The following is an 18,568-nucleotide window of genomic DNA, read 5'->3' on the forward strand; positions in this document are numbered from 1 at the left end:
TACCAGCTCTTACAGCAGAGATCAGAGAAAACCTCCGATCTCTGCTGTGTTAACCCTTTACATGCTGCAGTCTATGTGACTGCAGCATGTAAAGGGCTGTCACTGCAGCATGTAAAGGGCTGTCACCATCGGACCCCCGGAATGTGATCAGGGGTCCTGATGGGTCCCTGTGGAAGTCCCCTATAGGGACAAAAAAAATTAAAAATAAATAAAAAAATAAAAAAAAAAAAAAAAAGTAAAAAAATTATTCAAAAAATAAAAAAAACACTTGTCTCCCTTTACTTTGTAAAAAATCAAAAATACAATCACACATGTGGTATCCGTGTGCGTCGTAATGACCCAGAGAAGGAAGTTAATACATTATTTAACCCCTTAATGACATGGCCCCTTTTTTTTCTTTTTTCCCCATTTCTTTTTTTCCTCCCCCCTGTTTAAAAAATCACAACTTGTCCCGCAAAAAACAAGCCCTCATATGGCCATGTCAATGGAAAAATGAAAAAGTTATGGCTCTTGAGACACAACTGCAAAACTAGTTGAAATTCAATGATTAGACCATTTTAAAAAACCTGCCCTGGTGGGCACGACAGGGTGATAGGAAACCTGCCGCTCAAGGGGTTAATGCAGTTTGGAAAGGTTTCTGTCTAAAGCCTTCACACAGCACTCTATTTCACTGCTGCATTCAGTGCTGTTCGCCCTCTCCCAGTCAATGCAGTCTTCCGACTGTTGACATTGGTCAAGGATGCTGGAACTGCAGTGAATCTATTAGGATGTTTGTTCTTCATACAGAGTTCAGAAAACCCCTAGAAATAGGATTAAAGAAGTAGAACCTAACGGTTCTGTTCTGTTGGCGGTCCCAATCACACACTGCAGCATTTTGTGCAGCAGTTTCAGAGTTCTCCTTTTTTTGCAATCACAGGATTTCATTAAAGGGGTTGTCCCACGAAAGCAAGTGGGGGTATACACTTCTGTATGGCCATATTAATGCACTTTGTAATGTACATTGTGCATTAATTATGAGCCATACAGAAGTTATTCACTTACCTGTTCCGTTGCTAGCGTCCCCGTCTCCATGGTGCCGTCTAATTTTCAGCGTCTAATCGCCCGATTAGACGCACTTGCGCAGTCCGGTCTTCTTTCTTCTGAATGGGGCCGCTCGTGCCGGAGAGCGGCTCCTCGTAGCTCCGCCCCGTCACGTGCCGATTCCAGCCAATCAGGAGGCTGGAATCGGCAATGGACCGCACAGAAGACCTGCGGTTCACCGAGGGTGAAGATCCCGGCGGCCATCTTCGCAAGGTAAGTAAGAAGTCACCGGAGCGCGGGGATTCAGGTAAGCACTATCCGGGATTTTTTTTTTTAACCCCTGCATCGGGTTTGTCTCGCGCCGAACGGGGGGGCTATTGAAAAAAAAAAAAACCTGTTTCGACGCGGGACAACCCCTTTAACTTCAGAGGAAAAACTAATCTTCATTTCCTAAAACCATTTATAAAAAAAAAAAAAAAAAATTGTTCCAAGACCTGCAGGCGGGACCCTTGTGCACCAGTGGTAACATCCCGCTTCTCCATCTCACACTGTGATTCAGGACTAATTGTGCAACATGAGGGCATCCTGTAAAGTAAGCGTCATACGTGTACGCACCTTCAGCTCCTCTTGTAGACTCCTACACAGAGCGGTGATTTTATTCACTTCCTTCAAAGTGCCATCTTCACTGAAGAACTCGGATCTGTTCAAATACAGAAATGCTCCCATAGAGCAGTATGCCACGTTACTGACTAATGCCCCATACGCAAGAGGAAAATTAGCCTTAGGGAATGTACATTAATTTGGGGTAATAAGAGCCTGCGTTCAGTTGTCTTCTTTATGATCACCACACAGGATTTAAAAAGGGGTTATCCAAGGCAGCGGCCACTGGGATGCATCGGGGGACGGAGTGAAGCACTGCTCTGGACCCGTGTAGCGGCCGGTGCTTGGGACTGTGCCTGCAATTATAATCGCAGCTCCCATTGATATCATTGAGAGTTGCGTTTGCAATTACGAGCGCCGGCTGCTACATAGGGGGTCAGAGCGGTGCTTCCATGCCAACCCCGATGCATCCCGGGAGCCGCTGTCTGGATAACCCCTTTAAGAGGTCATTCATAAGTCATAATGCCAAACTTGATACAGGTTATAAACTGTAATTTCTATGTGCGGGCTGCCCCCTACCTGTGACTGGTAACTGCATGGTTAAATCGAGCAGACACACACGATCCGAATAAAGTGCTGTATCCCTGTTGTTCCGCCAACCCCAAGTTGGCAATTATTAGAGGCACTTTCTGAAAAAGACTGAGAAGATAATAAGGACATCATCCTGGAACACAAAGGGTAGGTTTGTTGCAGAAATTTCAGTGCCTAAAAACCGGTCATTCACGTGAATGAGAGCGTTTCTGCCGCAGGTTCATGACAGCAACTAGGATTAAGGGCAGTTTCACACGGGCGGAACTCGCTGCGTGCCGCCCACATCAGACAGCCACATGGCGCACGGCAAGTACGCAATGACATGGCATACCTCCTGACAATCGCCATTCACTGCCTTGGTGCATATGCGTTCACAGACGGAACCGTTTGGCCGCAGGGATTCCCCTTTCCCGCTCCCAGGACAGAGCACGGAAGCGGAATCCCCAGTGCAGATGTGAAAGCAGCCTAACAAGCTTTTCCTTTGAGCTGCAGATTAGCAATGCTGACCGAACCACTGCTCTCAGTGAATGATAATACATACAGGTGGACTTACCCATCTTGGGGTCTATATAACGAGTACTCCATGAGATGAGTAGATTTGGTTTCCGTTGTAGACTGCGATGTGACCAGTAAGAAGACAAGCTCGGGGTTGGACAGGTAAGTCTGAAGATTATTATGTAAAATCCTCTCCCTAAAACTCATTGTTTGTTCGGTGTTATGGCGAAATTTATACCATCCAATCACATCCTGCCACCAAGAGAAGGAAATGAATTAACGATTCCAGAGCAGCTGGCAAACGACTATAAGATTATACAGCAATTAGTTCTGGTCTAAATCCTCCGAATCCCCCCGGACCGCTGTTCATTTTCCATTACAGGCTATAAATGACGGCATGCTTGAATTACACATGTAATACGCAGTAGTGTATGCTGATGCGGGAGAGCCCTAGAAGCCACCAATTAGCATTAGGCTCTCTCTAGCCCCTATTATTTTGACCCCTTAGGGGGGAGTTCATTCCGGACGGAATTTCCGCACGGCAACTCCGCCTGCGGCCGCTAATCTCGGGATTAGCCAGCCATGTGGACGAGATTTCTCAGAAATCTCGTCCACACGGGACGGCCAATCCGCTGCGGTTAATCCGGCCGAAACCGCGGCTTTGCCGACTGCAGCATGTCCATTTTTTTTTTTCTTTCCGTTGCGGCCGCGCACTCCTCTGTGGGAGCGCCAGCCGCAGCGGAAGAGCAAGCGGCTGGGCCGCTTTAAAGTCGCTGCGGGTTTTTCTGCGGCGCTTCTCCCGGCGGAAATCTCGCGGTTTTTGCTGCAGCCAAACCGCGAGATTTCCGGCAGGAATCCGCCCAGTGGGAACCCAGCCTTAAGGACCATGCACTGTAAATTTACAGCGCTTGGTCCTAGGCTTTAATGCCGGATGATAGCAGAAGTACAGCGTGCGATTTCAGCTCCTGCAATCAAGCAGGAGCAGGTCGGGTTCTCGGCTGTTGGTCACAGCCGAGGACACAGAGGAGGAGTGGTGTTTAATCATGACCCCCGAGAGGGCAGGATTCTGAACGATAATCCCCCGATAATATACTTATGCTGCTTCTTCAAGGCTTTCAGTTTAGATGGATCACTGTCTGCACTGTCTGCACATGCTCAGTAGTAAAGCCCCGCTTCTACAGACCGGAGGAAGAACGCAGTGGGCATCCTGAACTCATCTTAACTACTAGAGGGAGACAGAATTAGGGCAAATAAAATAATCCGAAACATAAATTATGGTTTTATCGTAATGGGGATGAAAAGCCTGATGTTACTTAAATTTATCACTTAAACACGAGTCATATATGAAGGAGTCGGGGAAATGGAGGTTTGGCTTACCGAATCCACAGTCCTGATAACATGAACAATATTTCATGTCCCCCCTTTCCCTGAGAGATGCAGGAGAATCGCGGATCTTCTCTGCTGCTCCCCCCCCCCCCTCCTCTGCACACACTGACTGAAAACGGACAGCTCTAAAGTTACTACTCTCGACCCAAATTCAAACAGCTGTCGCTCCGGTTCTATAATCTTGGTCCTGATATAACCAGAGCGTCAGCCGTTTATGAGCTGTTCTTCCAAAATGGTCTTGTCCTTTTCTTGCAGAATGAACAAACTGTAAGGGGGTTGTTTTTAAAGAGTGACTTGCAGCATAGCTTCATGTTTTGCCCACACACCTCAATAAACAGTTTTCAGGACTACAGCTAGCAGAAGACATTTCTAGAAGGCCCATTAAACATAGAGAACAGTTTTTGAATACCTAACAACAATATGTACTTCAGCTCTCACTTTGGCGGACCTGCTCTGGTCGTCTATTACATGGTTGGCCAACATGTAGTATCTTCTTCAAGCGAGGTCGGCCGATTACCAAGTTGGCATGACTATAAACATGTTTAATAGAACAGAGAAAGCTTGAAGGGGTATCCCCATCTCAGACTTTTATGCCATATTTATAGGATATGCCATAAAAGTCTTGTAGATGTGGGTCCTACCTTCTGGAACCCACGTCTATCTCAAGAATGACGGCCAACCAGTTAAAAAATGTGACTCTTCTCAGAGTCTCCTGTGTGCGCTCCCATAGACTTGTACAAGAAAGAGCACGCATGGGACTCTGAAAAGTCAGATTTTCGTAAGGTGTGCCAATGTTAGAGAAGGACACCGCTTGATCACAGAGCAGCCGAGTATAAAAAAAAATTACAGCGGCTGGAACTTAGTCACGTCCCTTCAGACCACTATAGGTGACAGGTTCCCTTTAAGTGCAGAGCGTTATTCTCATCTCAGCCACAATGGTCCGAGATGGGAATACCCCTTTAATAGTGGCTATATACCTTGGACTGAGAATGTGTTATGCATCTGTATATATATATATATTAAACGATGCCTGACTTTGGGTTGGTTACCTTTTCTTGGCCAGCAAGTAGCTTCTGCAATGCAAGCTTGTTCAATTCACCCACTCCACTGTAAAACCTATACATATTTATATACCATTAGACATTCAGAACGTTATTGCTGTATCAGCTCAAACAAACTATGGAGGTTAAATAGATTGGCTTTATCCAGGAGTTTATCTTGACAGACTACTTAAAGGAGAATTCTACCTTCAGTTATCTTCTAATATGCCAGGGATTTATAACATGTCTGACAAGCAACACAAACGTTGCTCTACCGAGAACCCGCTAATGGACCCCAATGGTATCAGGCTTGCCACGAGAGGTGGAAATCCCATTTAGAGCGCCTTCACACACACAACAAAGGTAAGGCAGCACACCGGCTCCCCACAGGCAATGCCCCGGTGCAAACAGACTCGCATCAAGGAGGTGAACGAAGTAGCTTGTCCAGCACACATAGGCTTTCCAAAGATATACTTTCCCGAAAAGAAATATTAACCCCTTAAGGACCTGATCAGCTCTGTTAGTGACAACCGGGGGATGTTTTCCCTTGTAACCGGAGCTCCTATGGCTGCCCCATCTATAGTGGAAAAGTATGAAATTAGAAAAATATACATAAATAATATATTTATCCAAAATAATAATACAATGTGAATGACCCCCAGAGGTCTTATATGACATCATAGAGGACATGGACAGTTCAAAAAATAATAATACAATGTGAATGACCCCCAGAGGTCTTATATGACATCATAGAGGACATGGACAGTTCAAAAAATAATAATACAATGTGAATGACCCCCAGAGGTCTTATATGACATCATAGAGGACATGGACAGTTCAAAAATAATAATACAATGTGAATGACCCCCAGGAGGTCTTACATGACATCATAGAGGACATGGACAGTTCAAAAAAATAATAATACAAAATGAAAAATATAAAAAAAAAAAAAAAAAGAAAAAGGTCCCACTGGCGGCAGCAGCAACAACTGTCCCCATGTGTCCTGCAATCCAAAACTATACAAATTTATATATCAAAATGTCAGAAATGTCACAAGGTACCCATTCTCATATTTTATTTTAGTGTAAAGATTATTATTGTTAAAACAAACTACTAATTCATAAAAAAAATATATATTTTCTTTTAACTTTTTACCCCTAATAAAAACGAAAAAAAAAAAAAGGTGGGGGGGGAAAAGAGATATACGAGATAGCCCTGTATGTCATGGAAGAAAAACGCAGCAAAAATCATTTTGGTAGCTCAAGAAAAAAAAAAAAAAATAATAGGGCAGTAAAACCACCACATGGGTACCATCCCTAAAAAGTGTCTGGTCCTTCAGTACAAAAAACACTCCTGGTCCTTAAAGGGGTTGTCCCGCGCCGAAACAGGTTTTTTTTTTTTCAATAGCCCCCCGTTCGGCGCGAGACAAACCCAATGTATGTGTTGAAAAAAAAAAAAACGGATAGTACTTACCCGAATCCCCGCGCTTCGGTGACTTCTTACTTACCTGGTGAAGATGGCCGCCGGGATCTTCACCCTCGGTGGACCGCAGGTCTTCTGTACGGTCCATTGCCGATTCCAGCCTCCTGATTGGCTGGAATCGGCACACGTGACGGGGCGGAGCTACGAGGAGCGCTCTCCAGCACGAGCGGCCCCATTCAGAAAAGAAGAAGACCAGACTGCGCAAGCGCGTCTAATCGGGCGATTAGACGCTGAAATTAGACGGCACCATGGAGACGAGGACGCTAGCAACGGAACAGGTAAGTGAATAACTTCTGTATGGCTCATAATTAATGCACAATGTACATTACAAAGTGCATTAATATGGCCATACAGAAGTGTATAACCCCACTTTGTTTCGCGGGACAACCCCTTTAAGGGGTAAAAAGTCCTGGTACATTAGAGCCATGGCAGGAGTGGCTCTAGTCTTACATCCATTCCATTGCTTATTGACTGCTTCAAATTTTCGAGTGTTTTGTTATGGACACATTTGTTGTCTGGAACATAGAAGCGTTTGTGCCGTGACTCTGGGGTATCAGGAATTTTAATATTTGTTTTCAATGAAGAATATTGTGGGGACACCTGTGTGTGCTGGATAAGCTACTTAATATTATTATATATGTGTGAAGGCAGAGACGCACAAAAAAAACCCCGAAAATGACGCTGCATGTAAAAATATAGATTTATTTAAATGTAGCGTCATTTCCGGTTTTAGTTTTTCAGGCAAAAAAATGCCATGTGCAGATATTAGCTGTACGCCAATGGGATATTAGGAAAAGCACTTTCCTTACTTTTTTTCTCTTTAATCAAATGGCAGCATATGCCCTGGGTACGTCAGTTTATTATTTAATAACACCTGAACAGGTAAGGTAAAGTCCCCTGGTGCAAGCACCGAGTCGTGACCGACTCCTAGGGAGTCTTTGCAAACTGGGTTGGCGGGGTGCTTTGCCACTCCCTTCCCCAACACGGGGTAGAATGAAGCAGGCTGCCTAGAAGACGGTCCCTAGTGACCAGGTAATGGCTGCTCTGGTAAAAATACCTGTTAGCAGAGATCAAAGCAGGAACACGTTTCCCGGAGCAGCGAACAACAGGAGAATACACTGATGGCAAGTATATAAAACTGATGGCCCTGCTGTGACTACTGGAGGGAAAGGGGAGCATCTGCTGGCAGTACCGCAGAACAGCGGAAGAGGATGGGGTGCAAGCTCTGTAGTAAAGGGAAGGCACTGCTGGGGACGAAAGGGACACCCTCTATTTAGGAATGGGAGGGCTAAACGGTAGAAACAGGATTGCCCTGCTATGACTACTGGAGGGAAGCACAGCTAGTAGAAAGGGAGAACAAGAGCCCTGCCGCCCTGACTACTGGAGAGAGTTGGGGCATGTAACTACAGGATTGGGGCTGATGCTGTGACCTCTCGGTGCGACAAAGTCTCAGGTTATACATCAAACGGTTTCCCCACGTCCCAGACTCAGTGAGTTGGATGTCCATGAGCCCCTCCGTCTCTCCAATATTCAGCTTGAGGGAATTGGAACAGAGGTTCAAGAATTTATTTATTAAGCAATCGATGTTAAACATAAAGCTCATAGTTGTAAAGCTGACTGGAAACAGCGCAGGTCACACATCACGGAAATGACATGCAGCAAAGTCGGCGGTGTGAGTATTGTGCATTGCTCATGTCCTCCTCTGTGAGGCCGCCTGCACACGAGCGGGTCGGATCCGGCAGCGAGAATTCTCGCCGCGGGACCCGACCCGAGAGCCTGCAGGGACGAGCGTGTACTCACCCGCGCCTGGCGGCCCCGGCTCTTTCATGTGCCGGCTGCCGCGCAGCCGACGCATGCGCAGACTGGAGCCGGCGGCCAGGTGAGTGCGAGCCCCGCACAAAAATAGGACATGCCGCGGTTTGTTTGTCACGCGAGATTTCGCGCGGCCAAACCGCGGCCGTCTGCATAGGAGTGCGTATTGTAATGCACTCCTATGCAAACTTTCAGTGGCGGAAATCCCGCGGCGGGATTTCTGCCCGTGTGCAGGCGGCCTGAGTGAAGGGGGTTTGTGGATACCCTACTCCGTTACATTGTACTGTACTTCAGGGCACATTCCGCAGCTGAAACTTTGTAACATTTCCGCAGTGCGTGAACTCCCCCTAACAGACAACTGTTCCATAGTGATCCATACATAAAGCTTGCTGTAGAATACCGCCATTTACAAACCTGGACAGATGATAAAACGGGAGGTTTCTTTGAATATCTGTGGGATTAAAAAGGAATGTAGATTGAGTTACAACAATAGGAGTTTCCTTACATCGCTCGCAGAACAAGGGCAGCGACTGCACGTCAGTACAAAACACAGAATATACCCCACGTTATAATAATCCATGATTTACTATGCTTCTCACTGTGGACACGCTAAAATGCTTACTGTTGCCCTCATCCACTCCCGCCTCGATTATTGCAACTCGTTGCTGATTGGCCTCCCTGCACAGACTCTACCCTCTCCAATCCATCCTGAATGCAGCAGCCAGGCTCATCTTCCTGTCCAGCCGCTACTCGGATGCCTCTGCCCTGTGCCGGTCACTGCACTGGCTGCCCGTTAAATACAGAATACAATTTAAACTTACTACCTTCATCCACAAAGCCCTCCACAGCGCAGCGCCACCCTATATCGCCTCCCCCATCTCAATCCATCAACCAGCCCGGGCTCTTCGCTCTGCTAATGAAACCAGACTGAGCGCCCCTTTAATTCGAACTTCTCATTCCCGTCTCCAAGACTTCTCCAGAGCAGCACCGGTCCTCTGGAACGCACTACCAAAGGCTATCCGGGCAATCCAGGACTCGCAGAACTTCAGGCGTGCTCTAAAAACGCACCTCTTCAGGGAGGCATACCGCATTCCCTAAACAAACCCCTCTGTACCCCCCTGATAACATGCTCCCTGACCTACTGACTGCAATCCCTGCTAGCCATCATAAACCGCTCCTGCAGTCATACTGTTTCTGCCGTCACACGGCTAAATGTCTGACCATTGTCTATGTGTATAGCATCCCTCGCTCTCCACCTCCCCATACCGTGCCCATCTCCAGCCCTTTTACCCTCTGCATCACCCCATTACTTGTAGTATGTAAGCCCGTTGGAGCAGGACCCTCACCCCTATTGTTTCCATCAGCTGATTACTATGTAACCGTGGTTCTGTAATTTTTTGTACTTTTGTCTTTCTGTATTCCCCCCGTCTATGTAAGCGCTGCGGAATATGTTGGCGCTATACAAATAAAGTTTATTATTATTATTATTACCCTAGATGCAAAATATTATACCGTGAAGGCAAAGCTAACGCACGTCTGAGAGAGGAGCCAGCATTACAGCTCCGCTCGCCACTGCCGGAGAATCACAAGTGTGAGAGATGAGGCATAACAGGGACAGATAGTGTAATACCGGATGATCGGAGCAGACGACACTTCATTACAAATGGCATGGCTATGAATAGGACTAATGAAACAAAAAAATTACATATTTGATGTCCCTAAAATGTAAAATGGTATAATTGTATACGTTGTGAGACGGTGACCGGCAAGGTGCTGGAGGGCAGGTATATTTCGCCTAGGATGCTCTCCTATGCTGCTTTGGGGAGCGCTTGGGCAGATACGTGCCACCGAGCAGCCTGGGCTCGGTGGAGGAAGCCGGCAGTATGGTGTCAGTAACACTAAGTTACTGACACGTTGTAGCAAGTAGGTGGCTCCAAGCCGCATAATCCGGGCCGGCTTTTCCTGGAGTGACCAAAGTGAAGGGTGGGATGGTCACTCCCACGTACCAGGTGGGGCTGGTACCAGGCCTTATAAAGCCTGGGCCTACAGGGCCTAGAGGAGAGCTGAGACCTCTGCAGGTCTGAGAGTCCTGGCTGGCTGTGTGCAGGAGCCATTTGTGTTACCAGTCTGTAGACAGGGACGCTACATGTATAGTAAGTGCTCAGACGAGCAGGATTTACGTTATGTTTGCCTGATGTTAAGGCCTGTATTTTGCTTTGTTTGCTTGGAAATAAACCCAGGCCAAGCCTGGGCTAAAGACTTTATCCTATGTGTCACTGTCTCTGACCGCTTATGCCCAGGTTGCTACCGATCCTAAACGCTAGTCCCTCACAACGTGCACACGTGGCGTTTGAGAAAAGCATACAGAAAAAAAAATGGCAATTTTTTTCCCCCTTTTGTTATTACAATAAAGAAGACTTTACATAAACATGAAGATTAATCTATAAAGGCCCATTTACATGGAGCGATGATCGCTTAAAAAAAAAAAAACACTAAAAGGCGATCGTTTTAGTGATAATCGTTGAGTCTAAATGCGCGGCAATCGTGCACTGCTAGTTGATCGGTAAATTCAGTCCAACCTAAAAATCGTTGTTCAGCCTTATCAGCAGTTCTCCATGGGGAGTGCTGATAGCATTGTTTCCCCATGGGGAACAAAGGAACTGAATGCAGATAAGAGCCTCTCAACTGCATTCAGCTAAAGGCTTCATTTGCACATTTTATTGCTCAAGTAGCTACCGAATAGTTTATGCAAAATGATCGCTCAAAGCTGTCACTCAGACTGTCGTTTGAGCGATCATCGCTCCCGTGTAAATGGGCCTTAAGGCTGGGTTCCCACAAGACGGAAATCTTGCGGAATGCCCGCAGTGAGACCGCACGGAAAGGCTAATTCAAAACCCATTCCGTTTAGTTTGAAGCGGCTTTTCCGTTTGTATTCCACTGTGGAAATCTCTTCCCATAGGCCGCCTGCACACGGGCGGAAATCCCGCGGCGGTATTTCCCGCGGGATTTCCGCCACTGAAAGTTTGCATAGGAGTGCATTACACTACGCACTCCTATGCAGACGGCCGCGGTTTGGCCGCGCGAAATCTTGCGCGGCAAACAAACCGCGGCATGTCCTATTTTTGTGCGTGGCTCGCACTCACCCGGCTCCGGTCTGCGCCGGCTGTGACGCAGCCGGCCCATGAAAGAGCCGGGGCCGCCAGGCGCGGGTGAGTACGCGCTCGTCCCTGCAGGCTCTCGGGTCGGGTGGCGAGAATTCTCACTGCCGGATCCGACCCGCTCGTCTGCAGGCGGCCATAGAGAGGAGAGAGCGTGCAACAAAAACCACGATACAATTAACATGTCGCTGATTCTGCGTGGCTTCGTGTGAACAAGATTTTTGCAAATCTCGTCCCCTTTACTGCTTTGACTCAAGTTTAAAAATGCCTGCCGCAATTCTGACCCGTGTAACCCAGACGAAATCTGAAAGCAAAAAAGACAAAAACATCCTAGAGCTCGCACAGCAAAAAAAAAAAAATGGCCCGGTTTCACATCTCCGCTTGAGGTTCCACTTTCTTGCTTTGTTCGGGGGGAGCAGGAAAGGGGAATCCCAGCAGCCAAATGGCGCCATCTCTGGACAGAACTGAATGGCACTGATTAGTACTGCACAATATAACAAGACATCGGAAACCAATATCCACTTCTGTAAACCTGCCCTTGCAGATGACAACACATGGCGGCTGCCCTCACGTCACACATGGCGGCTGCCCTCACGTCACACATGGCGGCTGCCCTCACGTCACACATGGCGGCTGCCCTCACGTCACACATGGCGGCTGCCCTCACGTCTCACATGGCGGCTGCCCTCACGTCTCACATGGCGGCTGCCCTCACGTCTCACATGGCGGCTGCCCTCACGTCTCACATGGCGGCTGCCCTCACGTCTCACATGGCGGCTGCCCTCACGTCTCACATGGCGGCTGCCCTCACGTCTCACATGGCGGCTGCCCTCACGTCTCACATGGCGGCTGCCCTCACGTCTCACATGGCGGCTGCCCTCACGTCTCACATGGCGGCTGCCCTCACGTCTCACATGGCGGCTGCCCTCACGTCTCACATGGCGGCTGCCCTCACGTCTCACATGGCGGCTGCCCTCACGTCTCACATGGCGGCTGCCCTCACGTCTCACATGGCGGCTGCCCTCACGTCTCACATGGCGGCTGCCCTCACGTCTCACATGGCGGCTGCCCTCACGTCTCACATGGCGGCTGCCCTCACGTCTCACATGGCGGCTGCCCTCACGTCTCACATGGCGGCTGCCCTCACGTCTCACATGGCGGCTGCCCTCACGTCTCACATGGCGGCTGCCCTCACGTCTCACATGGCGGCTGCCCTCACGTCTCACATGGCGGCTGCCCTCACGTCTCACATGGCGGCTGCCCTCACGTCTCACATGGCGGCTGCCCTCACGTCTCACATGGCGGCTGCCCTCACGTCTCACATGGCGGCTGCCCTCACGTCTCACATGGCGGCTGCCCTCACGTCTATCTTTGTACATTTACTTCCCAGTACATAAAAACGAAGTTGCATTTTCGTAGACGTGAGCCGTATTATTACTTCTGGGTGGGGAGGGGGGAGATCAAACCCCTGACACCTCATCACGGAGGGCTATGACAGACCAACCCCAAACCTACCGATGGTGTAGACCACCTGCACATCGCTCATCTGAGAGTCGGTTATACTGTCCTTCGCTTCTCCCTTCAAAACCCCGAGAAGAAACCCTTCCTGTGGACAGAAAGAAATACAACCATTATCCAGTGTGTCCGGGGGGGATCCCCCGAGGGGAATACTGCAGCATACGACTCTGAACCTGCAGCCTATTCTGTCCGGGGGGAATCCCCGCCAGGGATACTGCAGCATACGACTCTGAACCTGCACCCTATTCTGTCCGGGGGGAATCCCCGCCGGGGATACTGCAGCATACTACTCTGAACCTGCACCCTATTCTGTCCGGGGGGAATCCCCGCCGGGGATACTGCAGCATACTACTCTGAACCTGCAGCCTATTCTGTCCGGGGGGATCCCCGCCGGGAATACTGCAGCATAGTACTCTGAACCTGCAGCCTATTCTGTCCGGGGGAATCCCCGCCGGGAATACTGCAGCATACTACTCTGAACCTGCCGCCTATTCTGTCCGGGGGGATCCCCGCCGGGAATACTGCAGCATAGTACTCTGAATCTGCAGCCCAAGGGCTTCAACGGATGAACACGTTTGCACACATGAAACTCGCACCCGCTGATACAGACATAACGGCATGATTACGGTCCTCTCCAAACCGTGTCCATGTGCCAATACGATATGTTCGTGTGAGCGTATTTGCACATACGTTCATCTTTCGAAAACCCTAAAGGCATCATCGCATTTAAGCCAATCATGGCTGAGATAGGTATCTGCAAACCGCCATCATTGGCCGTGATTATGGCGAGCCGGCTTTCAGGCTCTTTGTGTTACTCCTACACCCGTCACTAGACTTTTTGTTACTAAGGTGCCACCATACTGCTGCCCGCCCCATGGCGCAGAACTGGACATATGTGCAATAAGAAGCAGAATATTCTCCTGCCCTGTATAATTGACTCACATGGAGTCAGGCCGCATGAGCCCCATGGCACAGCTTCCACTATCCCCTCCACAGCTCCGCCACCTTCCCCTACCGCTGGCGTCAGCAGAAGTGGGGGAGGCGATGAAGCTGTGGAAGGGGCATGCATAAGTAATGGCAGCTGGGCCATGGGGCTCATGCGGCCTGCCTCCATGATTCGAGGCGAGTCCATTACCATACTGCGAAGGGGAATATAGAGGTTTCTGCTAAAACTAATATTCTGCCTTTTACTCCACACATGCCCAGGTTCTGTGCCATGTGGCGGGTAGCGCTGTGGTGGCAGTAATGGTACCTGTTCAAAGAAATGGCGCAGGTGAGCGAGCCAAGCCGTGCCACATCTCAGAAGGTATTGGAAACAGCCAGTTAGACTTCCCATAGCCTCGGCCACACGAGGCAGTAGAGGCGAGCGATGTACGAGAGGGCTTACGAGGATAGGCGATAAAGGTCCGATTGGTAAAGGTCCCACGGCTGAGACCCCCACTGATCCTGAGAACCCATTACCCCCCATCATCTTATCGCTGTGGGAATGCTTCTTCCACCCTCAGTGATGTCACACTGAATGGTCGCTGCGCCATTCATGTCAATGGGGCTGACAAATAGTCGCCCGCTGGTAATCCGCCATCTCCGACACCACTGAAAATGAATGAATGCCTTTATTCCTAATTACTGACTACCACCTGTATACGTTGTATCGTCTATGTTCCCCCGTGCCCCGCTGCAGATGTTCCTGTGGCGCACCAGTGCTATGGAGTTCCCTTGTCAGGGCAGCGCAAGTTCCCATGGTGGCAAATACGGGTGTTCTAGAATGTACCAACCAATCAGGAAGCCCGATGTTCAGTATGGCGACATGCCGGATGGACAAGCATGGGTCACCGGCAGCTTTATCTGATCGGCGGTTACAACACAGCGTCTGATTAGATGTAATAGGAATCATTTTGCCCCATCCGATTACCGCTGCTCCCCATTGCAGGCGGGAGCGGCACTGTGCCCTCATCCCCGCGAGGTTGGCCAATTCTGACACGTGTCCTCCGCACTGCGCTCCTTACGTCTTCGGGTTCATATAAAGGCATATTCATGGGTGGGGCACGCTGCGTATTTTTTTCCCCACCCAGCCGCCTGAAAAGGGCCTTATTCACACGAGTTCGTAAATAGGCTGCGCGTTCAAGCGACCGAATCGCACTTACGTTCGTGTACTTTGCGGTATGTATTCGTACATGCGCCGCATATTTGCACGTCCAAACTCACATTGATCTTGTGTGTATACGTGGAGCGAATGCACAGGTTCTCTGCGTAGGCCGTGCGCAGTTATGCTCGTGCGAAGATAGGTGGCGCTGCAGATTTTTTTCACGCAATCGCACATCACATGAAAAAAATCTGCTCATGTGAAGGAATGCATCAGACTGCCGGTGCTATTCACTGCGGATGGTCCGTGAAGAACGTGTGCACCGAAGGCACCGCGCAAATACAGAGCGGGGAATGAATCCATTGAAATTCACGGGCCGGACGCACTGCCAGAGGCCGGACGCACTGCCAGAGGCCGGACGCACTGCCAGAGGCCGGACGCACTGCCAGAGGCCGGACGCACTGCCAGAGGCCGGCACGCACAAGCGTAACGTCATTGCGGATTGTGCGGTGAGCGGTGCCAGTGAGCGGGCACGGAGCCTCACCAATCCGCTCACACGGGCGGATGTTACGCACGTAAAAAGAGAACGCAGCAGGTTGTACATTACGGCGTGCGGCCCTGCTGCTCCCTACGGTTGTGTCCGGAACGCAGCGATATACAATTCACGTACCGCGGTTATTACGCATCCTGATAACGTGAGCAAAATACACTATTCATCCGCAAGCAGAAACGCAACAATATACAGAAGCCGCGCCGGAAAACCGCTGCCAATTTATGTTGATCCCCCAAGGAGTCCTTGTTTCTTCCCAGTCAGCGGGGGTCCCTCCAGAGGGTCCCCCCCCAGTCAGCGGGGGTCCCGTCCTCCCCCTCCAGAGGGCCCCCCCCCCCCGGTCAGCGGGGGTCCCGTCCCCCTCCAGAGGGGCCCCCCCCCGGTCAGCGGGGGTCCCGTCCCCCTCCAGAGGGGCCCCCCCCCGGTCAGCGGGGGTCCCGTCCCCCTCCAGAGGGGCCCCCCCCCGGTCAGCGGGGGTCCCGTCCCCCTCCAGAGGGTCCCCCCCCCGGTCAGCGGGGTCCCGTCCCCCTCCAGAGGGTCCCCCCCCCCGGTCAGCGGGGTCCCGTCCCCCTCCAGAGGGTCCCCCCCCCCCGGTCAGCGGGGTCCCGTCCCCCTCCAGAGGGTCCCCCCCCCCCCGGTCAGCGGGGTCCCTTCCCCCTCCAGAGGGTCCCCCCCCCCCCGGTCAGCGGGGTCCCGTCCCCCTCCAGAGGGTCCCCCCAGTCAGCGGGGTCCCGTCCCCCTCCAGAGGGTCCCCCCCCCCCGGTCAGCGGGGGTCCCGTCCCCCTCCAGAGGGCCCCCCGGTCAGCGGGGTCCCGTCCCCCTCCAGAGGGTCCCCCCCCCCCCCAGTCAGCGGGGTCCCGTCCCCCTCCAGAGGGTCCCCCCCCCCCAGTCAGCGGGGTCCCGTCCCCCTCCAGAGGGTCCCCCCCCCCCAGTCAGCGGGGTCCCGTCCCCCTCCAGAGGGTCCCCCCAGTCAGCGGGGTCCCGTCCCCCTCCAGAGGGTCCCCCCAGTCAGCAGGGTCCCGTCCCCCTCCAGAGGGTCCCCCCCCGGTCAGCGGGGGTCCCGTCCCCCTCCAGAGGGCCCCCCCCCGGTCAGCGGGGTCCCGTCCCCCTCCAGAGGGCCCCCCGGTCAGCGGGGTCCCGTCCCCCTCCAGAGGGTCCCCCCCCCCCCAGTCAGCGGGGTCCCGTCCCCCTCCAGAGGGTCCCCCCCCCCCGGTCAGCGGGGTCCCCCCCCCCCCGGTCAGCGGGGTCCCGTCCCCCTCCAGAGGGTCCCCCCCCCCAGTCAGCGGGGTCCCGTCCCCCTCCAGAGGGCCCCCCGGTCAGCGGGGTCCCGTCCCCCTCCAGAGGGTCCCCCCAGTCAGCGGGGTCCCGTCCCCCTCCAGAGGGTCCCCCCCCCCAGTCAGCGGGTCCCGTCCCCCCACGTCCCCGCAGGCACTCACCGAGTCTGCGCCGGAGCTCACATGCTGGAAGGCGAGGGCGCCAAAGACAAACCCGGACATGAGCGCTGAGGTGCTCTCCCCCGCCATGCTGACCGTACTGCATGCGGCACAGCCGGCATCCTGCTCTATGCGGCTCCAACCGCCCGTCCTGCCATGTGAGACCCGAGCGAGGGCGCAAACCGGTAAAATACACCGGAGAGAAGAGGAACCGACAGGAAGTGTCTCCGGAGACCGCACAGCACAGACACACACCGGTACAGCGGGACAGCGCGGCGGGCAGCGGCCTCTGCTGGGCAAACTCTATACTGCGCCTGGGAGAGTCTGTACCCTGCCTGAGACAGTCTGTACCGTGCCCAGGAGACAGCGCCTCAGAGAGTCCGTACCGTGCCTGAGAGACGGCGCCTGAGAGAGTCTGTACCGTGCCTGAGAGAGTCTGTACCGTGCCTGAGAGAGTCTGTACCGTGCCCGGGAGACAGCGCCTGAGAGAGTATCTACCGTGCCCGAGAGACGGCGCCTGAGACAGTCTGTACCGTGCCCGAGAGACGGCGCCTGAGACAGTCTGTACCGTGCCCGAGAGACGGCGCCTGAGAGAGTATGTACCGTGCCCGAGAGACGGCGCCTGAGACAGTCTGTACCGTGCCCGAGAGACGGCGCCTGAGAGAGTATGTACCGTGCCCGAGAGACGGCGCCTGAGAGAGTATGTACCGGGCCCGAGAGACGGCGCCTGAGAGAGTATGTACCGTGTCCGGGAGTCGGCGCCTCAGACAGTCTGTACCGTGCCCGAGAGACGGCGCCTGAGACAGTCTGTACCGTGCCCGAGAGACGGCGCCTGAGAGAGTATGTACCGTGCCCGAGAGACGGCGCCTGAGAGAGTATGTACCGTGCCCGAGAGACGGCGCCTGAGAGAGTATGTACCGTGCCCGAGAGACGGCGCCTCAGAGAGTCTGTACCGTGTCCGGGAGTCGGCGCCTGAGACAGTCTGTACCGTGCCCGAGAGACGGCGCCTGAGACAGTCTGTACCGTGCCCGAGAGACGGCGCCTCAGACAGTCTGTACTGTGCCCGAGAGACGGCGCCTGAGACAGTCTGTACCGTGCCCGAGAGACGGCGCCTCAGAGAGTCTGTACCGTGCCTGGGAGACGGCGCCTCAGAGAGTCTGTACCGTGCCCGAGAGACGGCGCCTCAGAGAGTCTGTACCGTGCCCGAGAGACGGCGCCTCAGAGAGTCTGTACCGTGCCCGAGAGACGGCGCCTCAGAGAGTCTGTACCGTGCCCGAGAGACGGCGCCTCAGAGAGTCTGTACCGTGCCCGAGAGACGGCGCCTCACAGAGTCTGTACCGTGCCCGAGAGACGGCGCCTCAGAGAGTCTGTACCGTGCCCGAGAGACGGCGCCTCAGAGA

General features: G+C 52.4%; 1 protein-coding gene across 2 annotated transcripts in view; it reads right to left on the bottom strand.

Annotated features, from left to right (window-relative positions):
* The window catches only part of ABRAXAS1 (abraxas 1, BRCA1 A complex subunit), a 27,349-nt gene extending 9,910 nt beyond the window's left edge, over positions 1-17,439 (bottom strand). Inside the window, exons 1-7 of one of the 2 annotated variants that reach the window (XM_066574352.1) lie at positions 17,172-17,437; positions 13,100-13,190; positions 8,841-8,877; positions 5,142-5,208; positions 2,765-2,958; positions 2,200-2,319; positions 1,636-1,720 (exon numbers count right to left, since the gene is read on the bottom strand). In XM_066574352.1, coding sequence (XP_066430449.1) covers positions 1,636-1,720; positions 2,200-2,319; positions 2,765-2,958; positions 5,142-5,208; positions 8,841-8,877; positions 13,100-13,190; positions 17,172-17,258 — 681 coding nt within the window. In that variant the 5' untranslated portion in view covers positions 17,259-17,437. Of the gene's footprint in view, positions 1-1,635; positions 1,721-2,199; positions 2,320-2,764; positions 2,959-5,141; positions 5,209-8,840; positions 8,878-13,099; positions 13,191-17,171 lie in introns of both variants that reach the window. The other variant, XM_066574354.1, reaches the window with a different exon arrangement.
* Between the last annotated feature and the right edge of the window lie 1,129 nt (positions 17,440-18,568).

This window comes from Eleutherodactylus coqui, chromosome 7 (assembly GCF_035609145.1).
Source record: "Eleutherodactylus coqui strain aEleCoq1 chromosome 7, aEleCoq1.hap1, whole genome shotgun sequence".
Classification (NCBI taxonomy): Eukaryota; Metazoa; Chordata; class Amphibia; order Anura; family Eleutherodactylidae; genus Eleutherodactylus; species Eleutherodactylus coqui.